Source organism: Hesperophylax consimilis, chromosome 3 (assembly GCF_061612785.1).
Source record: "Hesperophylax consimilis isolate HC1 chromosome 3, BYU_Hcon_1.0, whole genome shotgun sequence".
In the NCBI taxonomy this organism is placed as follows: Eukaryota; Metazoa; Arthropoda; class Insecta; order Trichoptera; family Limnephilidae; genus Hesperophylax; species Hesperophylax consimilis.
In genome coordinates, this window is record NC_142838.1 from 11,018,547 (window position 1) to 11,043,860 (window position 25,314).

Below are 25,314 nucleotides of genomic sequence, written 5' to 3' on the forward strand. Positions count from 1 at the left end.
TTCAAGTAAAAAATATATAGTCGATTACTCCGCTGCTGGGGAGAAATCGTTTCGTCGATTTTCAAGAGAACCTACGTACACAAAACGCCGGTCGTATAATACACTCATATCTCAATATTTCGTACATAGAATTGGGATACGCGTGGTCTGGTGGCGAGTCGGCGCTATTTGTAATGTGCCTGCATAATGTCAGGAGGGTGTTTAACTAGTTTTATCCCGTGGAACACCTGCGCCCGTTACCCGTGGTCGAGGCGCTTCTTATGTTATGCAAGGGCACGCACTTCTCCTTACCAAAAAATGATCATAAAAGCTTAGTTTATGAGAGAACACGTCGCGTAGGTGAAGGTAGAACCAGACAGGTATTAATTGTACCGTGGGTAGAGAGGTGTGTACGTGTATTTGTGCGGGTGGAGGTTGTGTTCTTGCTGCGGCGAGTGGTTCCGGTAATCCGTGTGCTCGGGACTTTACGATACGAGCTCCGGTTTATTTCAGTGCACATGAAGCCAGTGTTTTCTGCTAAATCGTGGCCTTACTCGCCGCTTGGTATAAAAATGTGATACGGTGGTGGGTTCGCCGGCACCTTGAGTTAATACTTTAGCGTTTCTCCGGCAAGATGGGACTGTTTTATTAAAATTTATTTGATCCCTTTAACAGTGTATTTCCGGCGCACTGGTGATACAGTTGAACTGCGGAAGCGCGCTCAACTGTAAACAATGCATTTTTACGAGTTTAACTTTCATTGAATGTATTTCAATTACTTGCTATTATTACAGAGTTGTAAAAGAAGTATTTAGGAGTTATATTATTATTATTTGTTAAGGCGACGCACTACGTCGTGTAATAATTTAAATTGAGCCGCTATCAATAACAACCCTTACGTAGATGGCGATAAGGTTTAAATTCCCGCTTAACACCATCCGCCTGTTTTGATTTATGCAAGAAAAAAACATGGCCAAAAAGTGCCTTTTATTTTATTTTGTGGATGTTAAATAACTTAATTTCCACATTATACAATAAAATCATAACCGAAAATGGGTTCGTAAGTAGGAAATTTTGAACTTTAAAGTAGTTTTCAGAGGGCCTTATACATCATTTTTTTGGGCTTATAAAAAGACTATCTAAAAAATACTCGATTATTTCAAAGGCCAAGCTGTATTATACTCGCAGTATTTAATTAAACCGTCTGAAACATTTCTAGGCGACCAAATTTTCAAACCAAAAACACATGATTTTGCATTACTACGTATGGCATCGCCTTAACCATGTTCAGTTACGCGAACCGATTCAATTTACATAAAAAAATCCATTTCTAGTTAATTTTTAATTCAAAGGATTTGTCATGTAAAAAAAAAAATTTGGTCAAGATTTCTATTTAAAAAGCGATATAAAAACTAAAGCGGTTACCGTAGCATGAAAAATAAAATAAAATTAAATTCATTAAAAATATATTTTGTAGAGTGCATAAACCCTTTAATCAAGGGTAAACGTAATGTACGTCATAATTTGCTTGTTCATGGATGGCAATAATTAAATTATTTTAGGAAAGACCTTTTGCTAGTTAAGCTTTAAAATGTCAAGATCAAATATTTGTTTGCGTCTGTACATGCGCAATATGAATATGAATAAATAATTTTGTCCGTGTACAAAGTCAATTCTTTCAAGAAATGCATACAAATACAATATATTGCGTTAGTGATTCAATACAATATTGTATTTGTATGCTTTTCTGGGAAGAATTGAATTTGTATGCGGACAAAATATTTATTCAAATTCATATTGCTTACGTACGCATACAAATACTTCATCGTAATATTTTAAAGCATAAAATGCAAAAGAGTTTTTTTTTTCTAAAATAATTCAAAATTTAAAGTCTATGACGAGCAGATTTATTTTACCCACAGAAAATTTTAATTTATTTTTTTTTACACTTGTTTCCTTTACATATATTTTCTTTCTTACTACCTTTCAAAATTCTACTTTAAAATATACTGAAATATTATTTCAGTATTTGGCAATTTGACAAAAATAAATTAATAAATCAGCTAGAACGAAATAATATGTCGATGAAATACTTGTTTAAAATCAGTACCCGATGAAAAATAGTGTGGTAAGTGAGTGGGTTGGTACACAATGTATGTTATTTATTAAAACGAATAATGTTAATGGCACATTACTGAGACATATATCAGAACATTAAGAGCTGCATGATTATTATTAAAACCTTTGACAAGGATAATCTTCTCTTTGTCCTGGAATTCTTTTGATCAATGTCTGACTGAAATTATGCTTCCTCTGAAGATCCTTCACAAAGTCGAGCTAAATTACCTTTCTGAATTCTTCATTTCGCCCCCTTCACCTATATATATGTTAATACATGGAAATAATTTTGTAAGATTTATCCAGGAAATAAGGTAGGAACAAATAAAATAGTATGAACATTGTATTTGTACATGAGGTGAGATTTGAATACTACTCTTCCATGGAAGAGTTAGCTTGTAGGTAGCTAAAACAAATCTAAAGTGATGTGAATGTGAAGCGTAATAAAGACATTATATTATGTATAAGTTTGTAGAAGAAATTAATGAGATTAAGGTTATTTTGTAGATCAATTCACGAGGAAATATTTTTATTTGATAAGATTGTCTTTTAAAATATTATTTCACAGTGTTTAAAGTTTAATTCCGTTAATGGAGGACTGAACGCGGTTGGCGCTAATAAAAAAATGTCCAAAGAAGCGAAGTTAGCAGTCCACAACGGAGTGCTGGTACCTACCTTGATGTATGGAAGTGAGGCATGGAACTGGCAAAGAAAGGATGAAAGTAGATTAAATGCTGTTGAAATGAGATCCCTGAGGCGTATGTGTGGTAAAACCATGTTTGATCGTGTGAGGAATGTGGAGATCCGCAAAGAGTGCAAGGCTGATGTAAGCGTAATGAGTAAGATTAAGAAAGGGACGCTTAGATGGTTTGGGCATGTAGAGCGAATGAGTGAAGATAGGAGTGTAGCAGAAGTCGGGGACGCCCGAGGAAGACATGGCACGATCAAGTGAATCAGATACTCGAGTCGGGCCATGTCAAGAGTCAGAATAATAGAAGAGTATGTATGAGACGATTTATGAATGTGAATGAGGCAAGAAGTGTGTGCCACGACCGAGTTGTTTGGCTGTCCGTCCTCTCTGTCTACCCCTGCGGGGAAACGGCGTGATGGTTAGTTAGTTAAAAGTTTAGATTTTGACATTTACGGTTCTAATTTCTTCCGGTAGTCGATTGAAAAAAGTTCTTCTTTTGTAGGTATAATAATTTTTGGCCATGGAAAAATTTATGTCGAGTACGATTTTAAATATTGTTGTTGAATATTGGTACTTGTATTTTGTAATTTTTAATGTACAGATCTTTAATGAAGGTACTTGAAAATCTTCGAATAAGCGATCTGTTGGGTAGTCGCTGGGTTTTTAAATGAATACATAAAACTTATAACATTATTAACCATTGGATTATGTACCTATGACTGATGAAACATAATATTTTGCTTATTTTTAAGCGGCCTCCGTAGTCGAGGGGTAAGGCTATCGACTAGGAATCTGGAGGTCGCAGATTCAAATCCCGGCGTGCACAAGTAAATTTTATTGGATTAATTTGTTTTGTTTCACAATTACCAATATTAAATATGTTGTAAGCTTGCGGCACGTTCCAGAGTTGAATATTCTGATGAAAAACGAACATCCTTTGTTTGAAACGGCTTTAGACATGTTTGTTGACCAGATGTACATAGCTAGGTATTTCTAATATTCTTCTTCTTAGTTTCCTTTCCCTGCCAACTGCCTACAGCCTCACAATATACCCCAATTGGAATGCCGTAGACTAACTGATTCCAGATGGTTGTGAGCGGTCGGCGCCGGTAAGAATATTTTACAATCCATAAACTCAAAAAGTCATTTTATTTCTTCAATTGTATTAAACTCAAATACATTATGAACACACTCCGAGTACAGTACAACCACGAATACAGAGCCCTATTTTGCCTCCCCTGGTGATTCAGCGCCTCACAGATGTTCACCGAAGGAAGGGTGCATGGGTTCGCTGCTTTGAAGCGCCACAGAATAGCCGGGACCAGTCAACGCTACCAGAGATTGGACAACACTCTTGTCCAGGCCGTTGCCCAGTGGCAGAGAGCGCCTCTACAACAGAGATGGAGAATTTCACTCAAGCCACCATAAAGTCCTAATGTGCTCATCAATGTATTGATTATTTTTATTTTTATTTATTTCTTTATTCATTTTATTTTTATGTATTAACTTAAATGTAAACTTTTATGGCAGGCAGAGCATTGCACACACCGCTATGTCCAGCCATTATTATTATTATTATTAAACTCAAAACTCAATAGCATTAAAAGCCCAAAAACCCAAAAAGTCATTTTATTTCTTCAATTGTCAATAGTATTAAACTTTTTATAAGAAAGAAATTTTTTGTTTTCTAAATCGGGAAGAAATTTGTTTGAAAATAATGTTTTGTCTTGTTTATTTGTCAATATGAAGGCAGAATAACAAAAACATCTCAATGCTAAAAAATATTATGAAGCCTGCCAATTTCTAGGTCTGTCTGAAAAACTACCCCCAAACGAGCATCATTTATTATTACCCTTTTCAAATAGGAAAACTCCCTTCTCCCCGATCGTATCGTTCATGTCATTTGGTACAAACATATTTCCCAAAATACAAAACGCCAACAATAATTAAACATTAAGCCCTCGGTACTAAAAAGTTTATGTGTTAATGACGCGCTCCGTTAATGATGGAATACATTTACGTATATATTTGAATGTATGAAAAGGAAAAATAAAACGTTTGTTTCAAACAAGTTCAGTCATTCGGGACAATCTCCCAGGGACCGAGACATACATATTTATGAGGAGCGTTGATCCGGAGCTGATAAAATTGGGTTAAAAATGAGAGGTCAAGGCAAACAACATTTTTTCAACGGAGTATTTTTTGGGAGAAAATAAAAACAAAAATGTTTGTTACTAAAAGAATAGGTAGCTAATAATTGTTTTCGAAAACAAAACTATTATAGTTATTTGATTTAGAGAAATATTTCATTAGTGCAATTAAAATTTCATAAAATCTTTTGAAAATATTTTATAGACTTGTATTTATTAGGTTTTGGGGTATTATGATGCGTTGCGCTACCTCTTTTTTAGTAAACGTTTCTGACAGTTTATTACTGTGTCCACCATCAGAACAAACTGTATGTAGATGCGATAGCATTTTGCCACCTCCGATCACGATACCCTGATGATGGACGCTGTAATGCTGTCCAAAACGTTGGCTTAAATGGAGGTAGAGCAACATTGCAAAATACCCAATCATAAATATCTATAATTCTTTCGGCCGTGAAAATCTGAAATCATATCATATTTTAGAATGTTCTAATGAACGATCTATTTGAAATTCTGTTAATCGCTATTCTAATAAATATATATTTTTGATTCTAATAAACGATCTCTTTGAAATTCTGCTAGTTGCTTTTTTAATAAATATATATATTTGTGATTCTAATAAACGATCTATTTGAGACTCTGTTAGTTGATATTCTTGTAAATATATATTTTTGATTCTAATAAACGATCTATTCGAAATTCTGTTAATTACTATTCTAATAAATATATATCTAAGAATGATATTTTTGAATTCCCATAACGGTATCTTTTATTCGATAGAAAAATAAGCGGTGGAAATAAAGTTCGATATTTTAGTGAAAAGAAAACATCAGTGGAAGGGTAAAAAAGCACATGGGAGCCGGGAGCTCTGTTACAGACCAAATATAGGATTCCCTTGAGCAATTCCAGAGAACAAGTGTCTGCACTTGTGAATAGCTTCTGCGGTAGACAAATAATGTTACAGAACAAAATTACCGGTGAAAAAGGAAAAGCTCGAGGAATAGGCAGGTTTATTCTGTTCAATTTGGAGCTTTTGGAAGACAGATCCACTGGAAGACGAGAAACGTCTTTTCACAAAACCGGAAAATTGTATTGTTTACATTTTACGACTGAGTTTCAAAACGACAAGAGACAGGAAGTAATTGAGTGATGTGCCAAGATGTCAAAGAGAATTTCCACAAGACAAGAGTTTCTCTTTCACAATTGAAAAGAAAGAAAAAAAAACACAAAAGAATTTAAAGTCAATTTAACAATGGCTGCTGTAACATCGTGGTTGTAATAATAATTGAATCTTTTCATTTGTCCTGAAACGGAACTCTTGAAAGCAAGCTCCCAAAAAATGTTCTATTTTTACAGGAATACTAAATATACATTTGAAAATAATAGAAAAAAATTATGACCCTCCATTCATATTTTACAGGCATTTTGATAAATTGAAACTGTAGATAATTTATTTAATGTGAATGTGCCATATAATTTGCGAGGACGTGACAGGAGCACATAAAAAGGAGGATAAACTCACCGGTGTTCAGGATCCTAGTGCCCCCGCGGGGCTGGAAGCCCACGCCCTGCGAGTTACTCAGGGCTGTGAAGCTGTAGTAGGCCAGGAACTGAGACCGCGCTGTCCTCTCTGTTATCCTGGGAACGATAAAATATATACATCTTAGAAACATCCCAAAAAATTACAAAAAAATTATAATAATCTAATAAGCTAATCACCAATTTAATCCCATTGCTCTATACACTCATAGAAAAATCACAGACATTAATTAGAAAGTATTACATTTCGTTACCCTGAATAAAGCACCGGACCAAACGATTTATATAGAATATCATATCTTAAACCTAAGCAAAATTCATTAGTGGGATGTACACGTTTGAAAAATATTCAAAACCTTACGAGATGTAGATATTTTCAACTGTCGAAAGATACAATTCAAACTGGATGAATTTAAAATATGAAAACTATAGATTAATATCTACTCATTAAAAGTGTATTCAATATGCTCCCTTATCCTTGTAAATGTCTTTATCGTTATCCCACCAGAGTCTAGATTCAAGCATCGAAGCGCACTTGAGAAAGATGTTAGCCACGTCAATATATTAAGGGTGGAGACACATTACGTAATACGCATCATGGTTTGGCCTATTTCAGTATATCGCTCGCCATACACTACCGATGGGAATGTATGGTGAGCGATTTGCTGAAGTAGGGAAAACGACGAAAATATAGCGCGCTTGCAGCGTGGTCTGTCACAGGCTTAAAGCTTTAACGTATTTTTTTACCACGTTTAATAAAAAATCTTTGCTTGTACATTCTCACTTTTCACGTGTATGTATATTATTGTATATGCTTTATGGGATGTTATTGTTGCATATGATTGTAATATTATTATACTATTATTGTATATGTTTTATGGGATGTTATTGTTGCACATTATTGTAATATTATTGTACTATAATTGTATATGCTTTATGGGATATTATTGTTGCATATTATTGTAATATTATTGTACTATAATTGTATATGCTTTATGGGATGTTATTGTTGCATATTATTGTAATATTATTGTACTATAATTGTATATGCTTTATGGGATGTTATTGTTGCATTTTATTTTAATATTATTCCACTATTATTATATATGGTCTATGGGATGTGTGGAATCGTACAAACCACCCCAGATGCTGGAAAAAACATATATATATATTTTTTAAATTTTATTTTTTTTAAATTTTTATTTTTTTATTTTATTTTATTTTAAAAAGAAAGACAAACATTCCCGGGTCACGAATAACCCAACAATGTTTGAAACTCTCCTACTACCACCACAGAAAGCCGAAAATGTTGCTTGTGTTGTGATGGAGGACTTAGCCAGCCGAGGAATCGAACACGCGACGCTCGGGTGAGACCCAAGCGCTATGCCCACTCAACCACTGACCGGTCATTATTATAATTATTTTGTTTTTGTTAATGTAGTATATAGATATAATTGCGCATAACTACTTATTTGGTTTATCGTACGTTGTTTGATTCTTCAATACTGTTTGATACCTAAATATAATTAAAAAAGCAAAAGTAATAAAATAAAATAAAATACTTTTTGTTTTAAAAGCATGAGCTTTTAATAATTTTTATAACCGACTGGTTACGCTTTACTCAAGCATCTTCAGGGTACAGATTATTATTAGACAAGAAGTACAAAGTGTGAGCTTATATATAAAAAAAAATTGAGGGAGACAACATGATATAAATATTACAAACACAGAGAAATTTCTCTGTGGCGGTCTGTGACTTCTTGTATAAGGGATGCTGAAGTATATACCTACTATCAAATATATATTGGAATACCCCACGAATAAGATGCAATTACTGAAAAAAAAGTATATCATATCAGCTCTAAAAATCTTTTATGCTCCACAGCATTAATTACATATCGAAAATTAAATTAATTACTTACCTAGGTAATCGAAATATATTCAATGTTTCCATCGGTTTTGGTTGTTCAAGCTAAACTGTCAAAAATGGTCGGGCAAACAAATGTCTAATCGTACTAAAACAATCCACTAGCTTTGAGTATGCTATTCTGTGCATTATGCCCATAGGCATTAAAGTCTTTATTGTGCATTGAATGGTCTTGCCGAAAACGTATTTGGCCTAGGCAGATCTACAGACCTACGAATATCAAACTCTCTCTAGCTTCATGAATACGGAATGGAGAGGAAATTCACTCTACATTGTTGCTGGTGTCTGTGTGTTTACGAAACGTTTGAGCCTTGAGAATATATTGTATAAAGTATTTCAACCCGCTTCCCGCGTCCACGTCGTTGTCATGGTGTTTTTAAATTATACTATAGGGATATTACAGTACCTAGTGCTGTTTAAGTACAGAAAAAGGTGCAGAGATTTTTTTAATTCGGATTAAATAAATAAAAAAAATTATGATTTTATTAATTTTAGGCCCAAAAAGGGAAGAGCGGCATCTAAAGTACTTATGAAGGGACCGCGCTTGCTAAGTAAGATTGAAAAGTTTTAGCTATTTACAATATTGGAAAGATTTTAGCAAGTACCCCACTTTGTAGTAGGATGAACAATAAACCTTTCTTTATCCTTGGTGGTTTTCACTTAAAAAAAGCGTCGAGCAGTTTGTTTTGTTTAGTGTTTAATTTTAAGCGCAATTTTAACCACAATGCCCTTTAATTTTATGGTAAACTCGAATCTCTGTTTTAAATGAATATTTTTTATGACATCCTTTATGTGCGGTAAATGGGATAAGCAAGGTTTAAGATATTTTGCAAATTTCATTAAAAATTCTATAAAAACAACGGACGTAAAATATTATGAAGCGATAGGAAGAAGATTATTTGCAATTTAAAGAAAACTGATTGTAGAAAGATAATGCTATTCCGAAATATTTTATCTATTATCGTAACGGTACAAAAATGATCGTTAGATATTTTTTTTCATTTGAAAATAAAAAAAAAATTCCCCGACAGTGAATATACAACTTACTTATCCAAATCAAACATGATCGCAACATAAAAATATGCGTTTTAAGACACTTTAGACAACTCTGAAATTTCCCGTTTCAAAAAAGACCCAAGTATCTCCTACTTACACTATCGGATGTGGTTTAATTGCATAATGTGGAAAATTATTCTCTAGGTTATGATTTGAAAACATTTTAATATTTGTTCCCAGAACTTCACAAAATAATGTACTTCGCCCTCTGTTTTTTTTTTTAATAAATAAAATAAAACGGTGTTGAGCTGGCATTTTAACATTTTTTCACCCGATTTCAAATCTTACAAGTATAAAAACAATTATTATAACCAGTGGTGGCTCGTGACTTTTGAGTGTACTAGAGTCGTAATATTACAAAAAATAGCGCAGTTTCAGTTTGACTGTGATTTCCGCCGCACGGATCTCCTCAAAATCTTCATACAAAAAATCAAATTTACAATAAAAATCGTTTTCAGATACAACAACATCAATAATGCAATTTTTTTGTAATATTAGCACTCTAGTACACCCAGTAGCCACTGATTATAACAAATTATTATATTATTATGAACAGAGAAACTTTAAATAAAAACCTAAAAAAAGGACAAAGTTGAGAAGGTAGGTGGGACCCATAACAAACAATAAAGCTTTATAATTTTGATAATTTTTATATGTTATGTATTTCAAAAGAATAAATTGCGAAAATACTTTTTATTTCAAAAAAAAATAGGCGAAAAAAAATATTTTTTATGTATTTCAAAAGAATAAATTGAGGAAATGCTTTTTCGAAATAAAAAAAAATAGTCGAAAAAAATATTTCAATTTTTTCGACTATTTTTTTATAAAGCATTATGTCCTTTGCTTTATTTTGTCGTTTTCAATTTTTTGGGACTATTTATTCTTTTGAAATATATGTTATGTATTTCAAAAGAATAAATTGTGAAAATGCTTTCTCGAAATAAAAAAAAAAATAGTCGAAAAAAATTGAAAAAGATAAAATAAAGCAAATGACATAATGGTTTTGCTGTATTCGAAAAGGCATAAAATGAAATTGCTAATAAAGCATTTAGGCTGAAAAGCTGACTACTTTTGCCCTGTGGGTGTAAATCTTAAGTTATTAGGTTTGGAACTTGAATGAACCCTGTTGTCGTATCTATTTTTCACTGGATAAATGATAAAGCAGATTTAATTGTTTATATACTTTATGAGACAAGGTAGGGCTACTTCAGGGCTCGGCTGTAAACACAGGTTCTGTCTGTTATTGGATTGGTTCGATTTCTGTTTTAGAAATACAAGAAACTCGCTTTAAACACGTTCGTACGCGGGGTATAGCAGTTCTTTAGCGAGGTAGAGATTAGAATAGTGCAAATCAGTATGTAAATTGTTTCTTTTGCAAATAAACGCGGACGAATATTTTAAATCGGAGTGTTTTCTTTAAACAAGTGAACTAAAATCTTAACAGAAATAGAGATTGAAATTTCAAAAGGGAATTAATCCCAAAGGACTGACAATATTGTATGTACATTAGTAAAGCAAAAAACATTGATGCCCTACATCACATCCTTTGTCAAATGGAACAACTTTTCCCATGTGTAATAAGTACGGCCCTGTATGTATGGTATAAATTTCATAAATGCCTGTTTAATGTATATAGTACATAAAGTATACAAGGAGTTAACAAACTGCGTCGTACGCAAGTAGCCCAGACCATTTTGCAGGATAATTTGGCTCCCTTAGGGGAAATAGAGTATAACATATTTCATTCCTTTTTACTCAAGAAATATGGTTTTATTAGCTTCGTTTTATTTTCCTAACCATGCTACATGTGAGGGTATAAAGTTTTCTTTGGAAACCTTCCTAGAATAATATTGATGTACGTTTTATTGGTTTTAAGGGTCATTCAGATCTGGTCAAACGGTCAGTTTTGACATGTTATTTTTATGGTGATAGCAAGATTTGATAGACGGGTAACCTTATTTTATTTAGAAATATAACCATCTGTTTCTTCTACAATAAAATAAACACATTATTTTTACAACTCTGGAAAAAAAGACAATTATTTTTTGGCTTAATACGCTCACATACAGTAATTCATGATAAACTTGAAACCGTTTATTGTCTTAGCAATATTCACATTTAAGTTACTAATAGACGTCATTTAAGGAGTCATAATACATTCCATCTTGAATTATAATATAACAATAATTTATTCAAATCACTGTCCACAAAATCTGTTTAAGAATGTTACAATGTGACAAATATAGATAGCACTGAAAAAATATGCAGTTAAAAATGACGTAAGTTATTATAGTAAATTAGTTTGGTGGTTAAAGCACTTCCCCGGCAAGAAAGAGGTCCTAGGTTCAATTTCCAGATGCAACTAAATCTTTTTCTGTCTTTTCTGTGTCACGTCTTTCGTTTGAGAGTCGTTGAGGTTGATGATAATGATTAAATAATACAATTTGAGGTTATACTCGTTAACTTATTCAACTTTAAAAACACAATATTTTACTGTATTTATTTCCACTTAATGTAAATTACTTAAATAGTTGAATAAAGGTGGACTTGCTGCCGCCAGGCAATTTAAAGGACCCAGATTTATAGAAGAAATAAAATTATGTAGCTTTTTTTCGGCGAAAAGTTTTTAGAAAAATAAATATAAATTGTCTCTAAGTGGAATGGCATGGGCAGGGAATTAAAGTTGGTGGAATGGAAGATGAGAATTAAGTTGGCGGGAACAGAAAGTGCCTCTATAATTTTTCCTTGATGGTGGTGGTTTAGAGGGATCCCTTATTCCTTGGGGCGCGGGCGGCTTGTTCCTATTATCTATTAAACATTAATATGTGTTAATTATTTGGTAGATATGTTGTAATATATCTATATACATATTCTCGTTTGTTTATTCTTTGTTTATTCTCGTGATATTCTTTTATGACCTGGAAAATTTAATTCCTCGTACGGTTCAACAAATCCCGGAGTATGTGCGACATATTATTGTTAGTGACTTCAGTTTACGTAGGTTTGGGTCAAGATTATCCTTTGAAAATATATACATATGTACACTGAATTCTGGATTGTTTATGGTTTCTTTAAATTGTACCACAATTTAACATTATATTTTTAACCATACTAGGAGAAGCCTCTGTGGAGGTTAAACAAATTACAAAATAATCTAAATAACGATTAATTAAAGTTTTTAGCATAAATAAGTTCCCAGAAATAATATTTACCTACATAGTACCTACTAGGCCAGTGGTCGGCAAAATTATTGGCCAAATAGCCAAATATGTACATTACAATGATTAAAAAAAATTCTGAGAGCCAAATCTGTTTTTTAATTTAGTAAACCGTTATTATAATTTGAGACCTTCATTAAATTAAGGTATACCGAATAAAACTTGATTTCACACTTAATAAAGATTTATTCGTTGATAAACAGTAATATGAAAGTAAGGTATCCATAAGTTTAAATCATGACAATGACTGACAAACACTTAATGCGAACAATGCCCTTGCATCTCCGGTCCAAGTCAGGTTTGTATGTTGTTGTTTTTAATTTTAGGCTTGATTCCAGGTTCTCATCAATATGACGACTTCTCAGCTTACTCTTATGCTTAAAAACGATTGTTCGCATGAATATGGAGAACCAAAAAGGGATAGAATATCGTCAGGAATACTATTGCAGACGTCGAAAATGATCATGTCTTCCTTCTCCAGGTCTTTCAAAGCAGACCACTTGTGTTGTGAACTAAGATCACATTTGTTCTTCTCCAATATTTCCAAATCAATACAAAGACGTTGAAATTTAGAGCTCCATGTCTCCTTTTGTCAATGCCAAAAGGGGAAAATTTCAACTCAGTTATTGTAGCATTAAGAGGATTTTTGAAGAATGCTATGGTCGTTCTGCTGTTTTTGAACTCCTGAAACCTGCTGATACCTGCTACCCGTGGATATTTGTGCCAGAGCCGCACTCAATAAGCTAAAGAGCCGCATGCGGCTCCGGAGCCGCACTTTGCTGACCACTGTACTAGGCTGAAGGAAGCCAATTCCCAAAAATTCATTTGAATAAAATGTAGTTAACATGTAGGGTGACCATGTGTTCATAGATAGATAGCTTCTCGGCTAAGTTTCGGGAGCAAGAAATAAAATTGTTGAAATCATAGCATTCCCATTTTCAAAAATTACCAGTAACTTGATTTAAGTATTTTTAGGAAGAGACACGCACTTAAGGCAACAATTCATCACAATTTTAATAGTAATTAACTGATCAATGAAATATTTGTATACAGAATAACACCATTTCATCTTAAATTAGCTCAACATTCGAAATAATGTAATCCATTAGGTTTACAGTCGTCAAAACATAATTCCACGCCATTGTTCTATTTCCGAACAGTCGCAGACTTAAGTGAATCCTGTCAGTTGACACAGACACAGATGGACCCGTCAAAGTGCCTAAGAACAAGGCACCGAAATATATGAGTAGGGTCAGCAGACCTTCTGCTGTTTTCAAAACTTGCCTCTACAAATAAACTCGGGAAATGCTGCACGTGTGTTGGAGATAAGAGGTTTGGATTTAACGGACTTTTGGGGGCTCGTGTTCATATTTTTCGCGGTGACTTAGGGCCCCAAGGGCTCATTATCTCAAATATAATACTCGCAAAAAGGGGATACGTTAAGGTTTAAAAGCATTTATTATTTAAGAGCGAGCATATTTTTTTGTGGAATATTTGGTTTATCTGAGATATTAAAACAAAGTAAAAAAAAATATGTTTTTTGGGCCACAGCAATTTGGAATTCGCATGTTTTGGAAATGAGTAGGTGATTTTGTAACATAACTTCGTTAACATTGTAACGTTTTTCAGAAAACTTTACTTATACAAGTACGTCAATGTGTTTCGGCAACATACTTTCCTTAATCAGGGCACATATAAACCGAAATAAAATTTATATCTTCCGTCATAAAGGCATTGCTATAAGTTATGTAACTACGCAAGGTTAGTACCTACAATTGGCATTGCGCCTAGAAAAATCTGCCAGAGGAATATTTCTATACGAAGCTGTTAATTTCGTTAAAAATCGTGTAAGCGACTTAAATTTTTGTCGGGGAAATGACCAATCACAAAAGAGGTCGCGATTTTCAATTTTTATCTGCCAATCATAACAAACACCGCAAATCGATTCAAGAAAATACCTTCGTACATTATTTACAAATGTAATAATAATCTTGAATAATTTAGAAGATGTGTGTACCGTTATTAAGTACTGTTCAAATTCCACAATGAACTATTCTGTAGTCAAAGTGAATACCTAATTTCAGAACTAAATATCAGTCGAGTAATCGGGTACACAAATTTATGTTAATTTAACCGTATGCAAGGATGAATACACTAAAATGTTCAGTAGTTGACGGTTCAATGCTCCTGAATTATTGGTGTTAGAACGTGCACAACGCTTTACAGAAATTTTCATCTAATTTGGTCTAGTGATGTATATTTGACTGTCATAATTTACCGTAGCCACTGCAAAATTTTAATGCAAAATGAGGGAGGAGTTTATTAACAAAACGCTAGCTATTATTTGAGGTTAAAAAACAAAACCAAATAGGTTGAAAATATGGCATCGAGTTTTATAACTGGGGCGTGTTGTGGCTTTTTTATCCAGTACAAACAGATTCCATTGAGTATTGTAAAAGCAATTTTTTGTTGCTATGAAAAAACCATGCCATGTAAGAAGAAGAAATGGAACAAAAAATTCACTTCTGCTCTAAAAATATCTACCAATCATTTTACACGAATAAAGTTTATTAGGAAACCTGTCAATTCATCCAGGAATATGAATAATTTGACGAGGTTTCAATAAATTAACTTTTATTACCAGTTGGTAATAAAAGAAAATAAGAATGTCGTTATTGCAGGATGACGTATTGATAATTACGCGTAAATCTTCCCAGAGTCTTATCGAGTCTTTTAAGCGGAGAACAGGAAATGCCTTACAAGAAACTTTCTGGCGGGCTCCTGAAAGATGTTTATCTGCATCGTTCTTTTATGGAAGTCAGGGAAGTAAATCTTTGTTGTTAAGCAATCGAGATAATGGCAAGAGGAGGAAGCGATGAGACTGCCGATCCTGCCAACAATTGTTATCCAAGGAGCACTAATTTGGTTCTTTAATAGTCCGGGAGGGGTAGAAAGATCAAATATTTACTTTGCGAGAACAAATATTTAGTCAAATTGTGGAAACTCTCATAAAACAAACAACGTTTTTTCCCCTTCTATCCCGTAAACGTTAACGGCAAATTGGACGCAATTTAAAACCGTGAATTTGGGAGAGGTGAATTTATTTTATTTTTATTCACGGCGATGTTTTTACTTTGTACACATTCATTGATTTGTGTTTTAAGTTAGCGCTAAGTGCTAACTTAATTTTGTTCCGAACACTAGAACCAAATGGAATTGACCCGAGAAGATATTATTATACTCGTAGCATAGGTGCTTATACTGATTACGCTTTTAGCAATAATAGCTTCTATGATGGCTTGGAGCCGATTTCTATCTCTCTTAGACCAGATCTGCCGTTAAACTAAACGTGCACCTAGGTTTGTTAGGGTTATGGACGTGGAACTACATACGAGTAAGCTGGACGTAATTAGTTATGTAATGACCAAATCTTCTTTGGGAAGACTCTTAGCTTTTATTAGAACATATATTTCCTGATCTTTAAGATTGCCTTAGCTGATGTTCTATTTTTTTCCAAGTAACTAACATTTTCATGTTTTTATTTTAATTACATTTTTTTAATTTAATTAAGTCAGAACATCAGTAAGTATACAACAGACATAGGTTAATATTAAGAAAATTGCAAAGTATATATATATATATATATATATATATATATACCAACCTTCCAATGTACAAAAGTATGTTATTTCAAATGATCTGCATAGTGATAAGTAAATAGTATATGTTCCCAGCTGTTAATTAATACCTCCCCGTTTGAGAATAAATCGAGTTTATGTTTTTACATTATTTTCTTTTCTGGTCGTGAATAGGGTATTTTCACTGATTTTTTACATATAGATAAGAGTACAATAACGATGATGAAGGTATTTTTATGTTGACGAATAAATTTTTTGTAATGATTTAAAAAGTACCATTTTCGATTTTCCGCCAAAACAACGTGTTCGTGAATTCGGCGGCGTTGACGTCATGCCGGGCACCGTAGGTGACAGCCGTCCTACCAGCCAGTGTCGGCTTATATATCATAATGACGTTGTAGCCTATTAGAACGGTTTTGAATGTGCGATTTTTGAAATCAATAATTATAACTGAAAATATGAATGTTTCACATTTTTAGTACAATGATCATAATCGGAAAAATAAACTTTAAATCTTCCTCACATTTATAATGGTATTCCTAGCTTGTGAAAGTATCCCATTGATAATGCATAAAATGAGAATAGTAGTTTTACATTATCTTATAAAATATATAGCAACAATTGAATATATCTTTTTGCTATTGGTACAGCGACCGAGCATTTTTCTAATGCTTAGTTAAGGTCATTTGATGAGACGAGGAATGGGATGTTATTAAAAAATTAAAAAGAAAAATACAAAAAATACCCTTTTGAATTTTTCATTCATCTTCCTCTCACCCCGCGGCTTTAAATTGTTCTTGAATAGCTCCGCACAGGGCTTTTGAAATGATTTGTAGGCAAAGAGGTATGAAACGAACTAATTTTATTTTATATTGATAATGCGTATAACGCCTTTTGTTTTTTGAGGTATTTGAAGACCCAGGGAATGCCTGTCTTTTAGGTTCATGGATAATACAGTCAATATAATATTATGTTTGGTAGCGAGACCGTTCAAAAATTTAATGAAAATAAATAAATTGATAACCAATTATTATAAACAATTTTTATTATCCTGAAACACCTACAAACATTGAAAAAAAATTTGTTGAAGCCGACGGGAACCTAATGTAATTAACGTAGTGCACCCGACCGGCAATCAGAAGTCTGCGGGTTCAATTCCTGTTGGCCGCTGCTAAATTTTCCAGGAAGATTTTTTTCAATTTATATTGGTGTTTCATGCTAATAATTATTCTTTATAATAATTTGTTATCCTTTGTGCTTTGCATAAAAATCTTATTTGGTAATCAAAAGTTTATTTAAAAAACATAATGAATTGAAAATCGTTTTAAATAAATGCGTTAAATGTTTTATTTTTAATTAATAAAAAAATCTTGTGAAATTCCATTGTAATTATTAATATAATTTAAAAAAAAATTTTTTTCAGATTTTTAAACGTCAAAGTTTTATTTTTTTTAAATTTTTTTAGTGCAATGAAGTTTAAAATTGGTTTTAAATAAACCCATAAAACGTAACCTAATGTTAACTATATCATAACCTAAACAAACCTACGTAAACCTATCATATTCCAATGTTACATAACCATGTCTTGCAATACCTATCCTAAATCCTACCCTATAATTATGTGTTCATTTAAAAAGTACAAAGTTGTACACAGTTATTATACATAACTGAATTGCCTTATTGTGGTTTTTGGTAATAAGTTGGGTTTCAAAACAATAGATGGCACCAGTCATCAAGCTTACTCCAGAGTCCGACAGATGTCGCTAGAGTGTAGAAATTTCCTGTGGGATATTATTGACAAGACAACAAGCTTCTCGAAACAGAGAATTACCAACCTTCGGGTAATGAACAGTGTAGCTAAATCCAGACTTAATTATTGTAACGTAAATAAACGCAATTATAGTAAAAGAACCTTTTACTTTTCACAAGAGTTCCAAACACTAAATCTGCAAGAAAAGCAGAGATATAACACTTACTAACCACATTTTGTATTTGTTTAGTGAAAAATTGAAAATGTCAATATGTTAATTTATTCTTGAATGTTAATTGATGAATTCTTACCCAAAATACATTTCATTTGTATAAACATTTTTTTCATAAAAATATATAAGCAAAAAAATAAACAGACAAAACAAGAAGTGTATTGGAATATCCGGAGTAAGAGAACATCAGATAATATTCGCGAAGTATTTCGATAAAGCGACAAAAAGTTTAATTGCTCTCTTGTTCAGTTTCATTTCGTCTGCTCTGTAATAAGTCAAATGAATTATAATCACGATTATTTGAGAGTCTTCCCAATAGTTTGAAGAGTTTTTCGTTAACTCGTAGACATCCGGGAGTACTTTATTGACGCCGAGATTTTAGTTGATTTCAAATTCTAAGGGGAAATTTATTGCTGCGACCAAAATGATTTACACTGTTGAAGTTGTTCTCAACAAAATGCCGAAAGAATATTTTATTTTTGTTTCTTGCTAGAGCAATCCCGATGAGTTACAACACTCATTGTAGGACAAGAGGAATTTAAAATACATAGATGGGAGTTAAAAGGTACAATTTTACATTTGTATTTTCATATCAAAATTATAAGTTTCACATACGAAACAATACAACAATAGAAAAAGAGAGGTCCAGTAGAAAAAACAAGAAGAAACAAAAAAGGGATATACACATAAGCACAGAGCCAAGATAGGATTTAGTAATAATATTTGGCTAATTTATATAGCGCCGTTTTCGTGAGAAATCACCTCAAGGGCGCTGTACAAATATATTTCTTAAATAGTTAATACTAGAACTACTGACTTATCTCTATGACTTATATCTAGTGACTTACGACTAAGGCCTATAACTACTATCTTAACGACATATATACGAGTATTTACATATTTAGCAACTTACAACTAAAATTAATATTAACAATCTAATCTTACTAACGCCAGAAGAAGAAGGAAGTTCCATTATATTAGGGTGTTTTATTGTTAGCTGGATATATATGTTAAATTAATGAAATTAATGAATAAAATCAATCGTCAATCTTAAACGCATTTAGATGATTCATCTGCCAACAATTAAACCGATTGACTTGTTATGTTCCCGCTGATATTGTCCATTGTCCATTGGTAGGCAAGTTAATAGAAAAATTGAATAAACGGAAGCGCTAGGTAATGTAACAATTACAGTATAAAAAAAAAAGAAGGAAGGTAATTACCCACTAACATTGGTTAACAAAGATTATGCTCGATTACAAATACAGGGGATAAAAAAGGAGAGAGAATAAAACAAAATAAAGTACAACACGACAAGAATTACGTATTTTCGTTTTCATATGTTTAAAAAAATATTCTTTTAAAGCCTTACTTTGAATTTTTAGATTATGCTTGCTGTTTTTATACATATTTGAAGAGAGTTATAGAGTGTGTAGGAAATATATTTAAGAGATTTTATTCCATATTTCGTAGTGTGTGTTAGAAGAATGCGGATTTTATTGTTATTCCGAGTATTGTTGTTGTGCATGTCTTGATTGTAAAGTAGCTTCATATTATTGTGGGTTGATTTTTGGGTAATTTGTAGGACGGTGGTTGTGATGTCATGTTTGGGAAGGACTGTGATTGAAAGGATACCGGAAATTGAATAGATGTCCTTGACATGTTGTCCCATGAAATACCAAGAACATTTCTGAGAATTCTGTTTTGGACCACCTGCAGGTCAGCTATCAGTTTCTTTGAGGCAAAGCCCCGGATACAGCAGAGATAGGATAGGTGTAATATACCATGGCATAGTACACTGAAGTTAGTATATGAATGGGTAGAAGTTCTTGAAGCCTATATAAAACCCCAGTAACGGGGGTAATTTTCTCCTTCACATATAATATTATGGTTTAACTTTTAGTAAGAAATACTACTCATTAATTTGAAAATATAATATTGCACCTACCCCTAGATAAAAAAATAAATGCAATGAATAAATTCTTTGATATAAAATTGTATTATGAAAATTCGTCGTTTGAACAAAATTTGAAGTTAAAACCTTCTACCCCGTGCCCAACTTTTTAAATAAAATACTAGTAGATCCGCAATGCTTCAAAATTGCCTATGTATTTCTCGGGCTTCTCCGACTTTTTCCACCATTCACTCATGTATACCACAATGTTACCGTTAAAAAAACATTACATCGACTCCGTATCTCATTCTGGTGCACAAATATTACATTTAGTATTCCTGGGGCGTCTCCGTCTTCTTCTACCATTCATACAAAATAACTTATTAAACACTCCTTGCACTAATAAGAAAAAATTAAAAAATGTTCATCGAAATCGGTTGTGTGGGAGCACAAACATACACATTCTGAATTTTTATGTACGTATATTGATTTTGTTTTTTTTTTCTATTGTATCTTTCTTCTTTAATTTCTTTATAACAGTTTGTTTTATTTTTTTCTCTACACAAAACAACAATTGTTTACTTTAAAATTAATATGATTATGATTATACCATTAAAATTATTTGTTTTTGGGGTATTATGCAGTGTTACCTCCTTCTTTAGCCAACGTTTTGGACAGCATTACAGTGTCCATCGTCTGGGCAGATGTGTAATGTGCGATGTGTGCCTAATGTGCTGATCATGGATTTTATAATGCTGTCCAAAAAGTTCGCTGAAGAAAGAGGTAGCGCAACAGGGCATAATACCCCAAAAACAAATCATTATAATACTTTTGGCAGTGAAAATCTTAAATTATTTATGATTATTCCAATTAGTTTTCTTGTTCATCAATAATAATATCTTTTTCATATGCTCTTGCTACACCGAAACCGAATTTACATTGTAACTAGGTCACCATTAATAAATATTTTAATTAATTGTTTTTCTATTATTTTCGGAAGTCGCCAAATTTTGTTATTTTAACATGATTAGAAATATACAAACGTATTTCTTGATTTGATGTCAAGAAAAGTTGGTAGAAATCAGTTAACTTACTCACTTAGTTTAATTTGATTGGGTTCAGAAACCGGGGCAAAGCATCACGTAGATTAAACGTGAACCAAGATAAGATAATTCTGTTCTGTTTGTAACGAGTAGATAAATTACCTTCAATTCCAGAGACCTGTATAGCAGAGACATAAAGATATAACCTACGCGAAGGTTGTAGTATACCATAGTACGGGGCGGATATGAAAGCACCCGCCTAGTTTGTAAAGTAATAATTTCAATGCAAATAATCGCATCCAAAAGATGAAGTTTTCCCATCAAACTGTAAACACAGCAGAGGCTGAAATGTATGATCAGAACGGATAGGGATTTTGATACGTTGGTGCTGGAACCTTATTTATTTTTATTTATTTATTTATTCGAGACACAAACAGGATATTTATAAAAACATTAATTATGGATTACAAAATAAAAAAAAGTACAATTATAAATATCCCTAGACTAGTGTGTCTGCAGCAATCACATTTGCACATTCACATAAGCAATCATGTAAAACAATGACAGTATTTACATTTTTTTATTAATTTTTTTTTTTTTTTTTTTATCTTAGTACCGAAATCGTGGAGATATTTCTTGTAACAAATTATATTATTTGCAAAAATATCTATGACAGTGTGTGTTTTAGCAAGATTATTGTATGATCAAGACATTCTAGACATAGGATTAAAAGTGTTATTGGCAAAAATTTCGGTCCAAAATATGTTATATCAGGAGGTTATAACATTTTATATCAGGAGGACTGTGTATACATACGAATGTGGGCATACGTATAATAAGGGAAATTTTATCACCTTAAAAACATTGTAAGCAAATTTTTTTTTACTGTATATATAACGCATTAGCAGAATCAATCATAGGATATGAAGTAAATAATTATGATTTAATGTAAAACGTACTTATATAAAATAGAACAAATACAAATCAATTTCCTAAAATAGATTTCTAACAAAAAAATTATCTGACTTTATGAAGGCTATTAAAAAAAACTGTTTTCATTATGCTCTTTGCCACTGTATGTGCTCCTCACACATAGTAGAGTAGATTACTAATTAACGCTAGAAGAATTCTGAAACACAGAAATGAAAAAAAACCTGTTAACCACAACTACCCTACTAAAAATAGAGAAGCACAAATGTTTATTGTTAATAAATCGCAAAATGTATACGCAGATAGAACAAAAAGGCATAACATTCTTGAAAGGTTTAACGCATTACCCGAAGACGTTAAAAAAGAGATCTCTATTTGAAAATCAAAACAAAAGTCAGGTTGTTTTACCTCCGTAGAACATGAAAATAAAATACATTATTTTTTAAACAAACGCGTAGGCCTGTAATCCTTACCATGTCCTTAATCCTTAACGCACTAAAACTGTTAATATAGCACTAAATACCCATATTTTTTAATGTTAAGTATTAAAAGATCAAGTTTAGTATTATAATGTTATATTAAGTATTTTAATATTAGGTATTAAATTAAGAATTATAGTATAAAGTTTTAAGTATTTTTTGTAAGCAAATGAATGAGAAAAATTAAAGAGATTTCTTACAATCAAATTGCTTACTCAGTTTTGTAAAATACAATATTGTTCATAAACATATTATTAAAATACAAAACTTTTAGATTTTTTTTGCAATTTTTTTTAACATTGGCTCCTTTGTCATCTTTGGCGATGCTATGTCGGGGGTCTTTTTATGGAAAGGAAGGAGAGAAAGTCCTGGGAAAGAAAAATGTATGAAGGGTGGGTAGGAATCCAGGAGTGATGGACGTTTGAATCCATCCTTCCCACTGAGGTGCAAGGCGATGGGTCGATAGAGTCTGGATGGAGAGATCAAAAGGTCTCTTTTTACCACTCTCTCCCGATTTGCCCGTCACGCAGTGGGTGGGCAAACGCATCCAATACCAAGACCTAGAAAAAACTCGCCCCATGAACCCGAGTACCCCTGCTAATTCACCAAACGTAGCGAACCATTTGGGATGACGTACGGCAGGGGTGTTGGTTACCCGATAAATAGTTCCCGGGGCGGCGGTACCGTTACCTGCCCCCGTAGGCTCAACAAGAGGATTTTTGAAAGGAAACTTTTGTTGTTCAAAATTGAATTTTGTAAGTCCCAACAGCCCTAATCGTGTGGAGCCAGTGAGACTATGGCAACCCCAATTGGGGTATGTTGTGAGGCTGAAGGTAGTGGAGATGGGAAAAAGGAAGTTAAAGAAGTATCTGAATATTAAGATCTGGTCACCAAACACGGCTAAAGCCATTTCAAGAAACATTCCAATAATTAATGGTGGTCGTTTCAGTACTGAAAACTAGGGCCATACTAAGAGTATCTTCCACTCTGGAACGTGCTGCAAATACACCTTATAACAAAACCTAATCAAACGTTTTTTTTAAATTATTTTTCTTCAAAGTACAATGCCATTAAATGGCAATTAAGCAGTTTTCAACGGGATGTTCATGTTCACATAATAACATTACTAATTACAGTACAACTTATACATAGTATTTATCACTAACCACTGCCATAATCAGTAGTATTACTAATACAGAGTATCTCTGCTTAGTAGCCATTTTTCAGCGTATATCTGAATCTCTAAGGTATTCCCAATTTTTTATATTGCTTAGTAACATGTTGTAATATTAAGTAATATTTTGGGCACGATGTATTTCAGGGTTCGCTGTTCGTATTTACTGTCATATTTTGGTACAAGCATTCCATCATTTTTTGTGAACCTAGTATTGTGTTCATGTTCCACCTTCCTCTTATATTCGGTGTCTGATATATGCTGAATCAATATTTTGTGCCATAATAAGGCCTATACCGGCAAGACATTTGAGTTCCGATACAACAATGATATGTTTTGCCTCTGTCAAAATATCTGTTTTGGAACTAGTAATTTAATCATAGAATTTTGTGGTCCTTCGAGCGGGATGTTATTATATAATAAAAAATATTAATCAAATAAAATTTACTTGCATTCTCCGGGATTAAAACCCTCGACCTCGGATTGCAAGTCGAGATCCTTACCCCTCGACAACGGAGGCCGTCGAATAGTTTTAAAAAATATAAAACTAATGTAACTTTGGTGACTTAGATGGATTCTTACGTCCGTCACTCCTGAACACATTGACCCCAGATTCCTACCCGCGCTCATACCCTTTTCCTTCCCAGAACTTATACCCTCCATACAGCTTCCTCAAAGATGACATACGCCGCGAGGGTAATTATTTGCCTGTGTGTAGGTAGTATGAGCAAAAATAACTATGTTATAGGATCAGTTATTCACTTTTTAATGTTGTAGGTACACAGTGTCCGGAAACTAGTGGTGCAAGCGGGGAACTGGTGAAAACACATAGTCAAATTATTTTTGGATTTTTTGGCATCTTAAGGGTTAATTTTTTGGGTTTGTATTTCGACGCATTTTAAAAGACAATAAATAGCAGATTTTTTCAAAATTTACCTAACAATTCCAAATTTGAACTCGATTCGCTCGAAAATGAAACTTTAAATAAAAAAGTTAGAGCGAAAAATCGACTACAAATCAGGAGTAGTATTCACAGGTTTCCCAATTGTTTTACAATGTATATGAAATATTTTATTGTATTATACAGAGTGTCTGGAGGTAAAGTGCGCTAACTTAAAAAAAGATTAACAACTTTTCTCGAAATTGGTAGAATATATATTTTCTATGAAAAAATATTTTTGTAATGGAAAATAAACATTGGAATTTCGAAAAAAGTTATTTATTTTTTACTTCTACCATCATGCAGAATCTGCCAAAGTTAGCGCACTTTACCCCCGGACACCCAGTATTATGTAAAATACTTAATACATGAATTTACGAAACGCGTGATAAATGTAAACATTGAAAAAAAAATACGCAAGCATAGATATTTCATCATATTTAAAGAGATTTGGATCAAATCTTTACAATTTTATCTACAGACCTCCACCGACCTGTTTCTGTCTTTTATAAATTTCGGTAAATGTATAAAACTATGTACCGATTGAAAATGCTAT

The 25,314-nt window shown here is 32.8% G+C and overlaps 1 protein-coding gene across 1 annotated transcript in view; it reads right to left on the reverse strand.

Moving 5' to 3' along the window:
• The window catches only part of LOC149424941 (uncharacterized), a 460,249-nt gene that overhangs the window by 174,465 nt on the left and 260,470 nt on the right, over positions 1-25,314 (reverse strand). Inside the window, exon 6 of the mRNA XM_089646910.1 lies at positions 6,461-6,576. Within this exon, the coding sequence (XP_089503036.1) occupies positions 6,461-6,576 (116 nt within the window). The remainder of the gene's footprint in view (positions 1-6,460; positions 6,577-25,314) is intronic.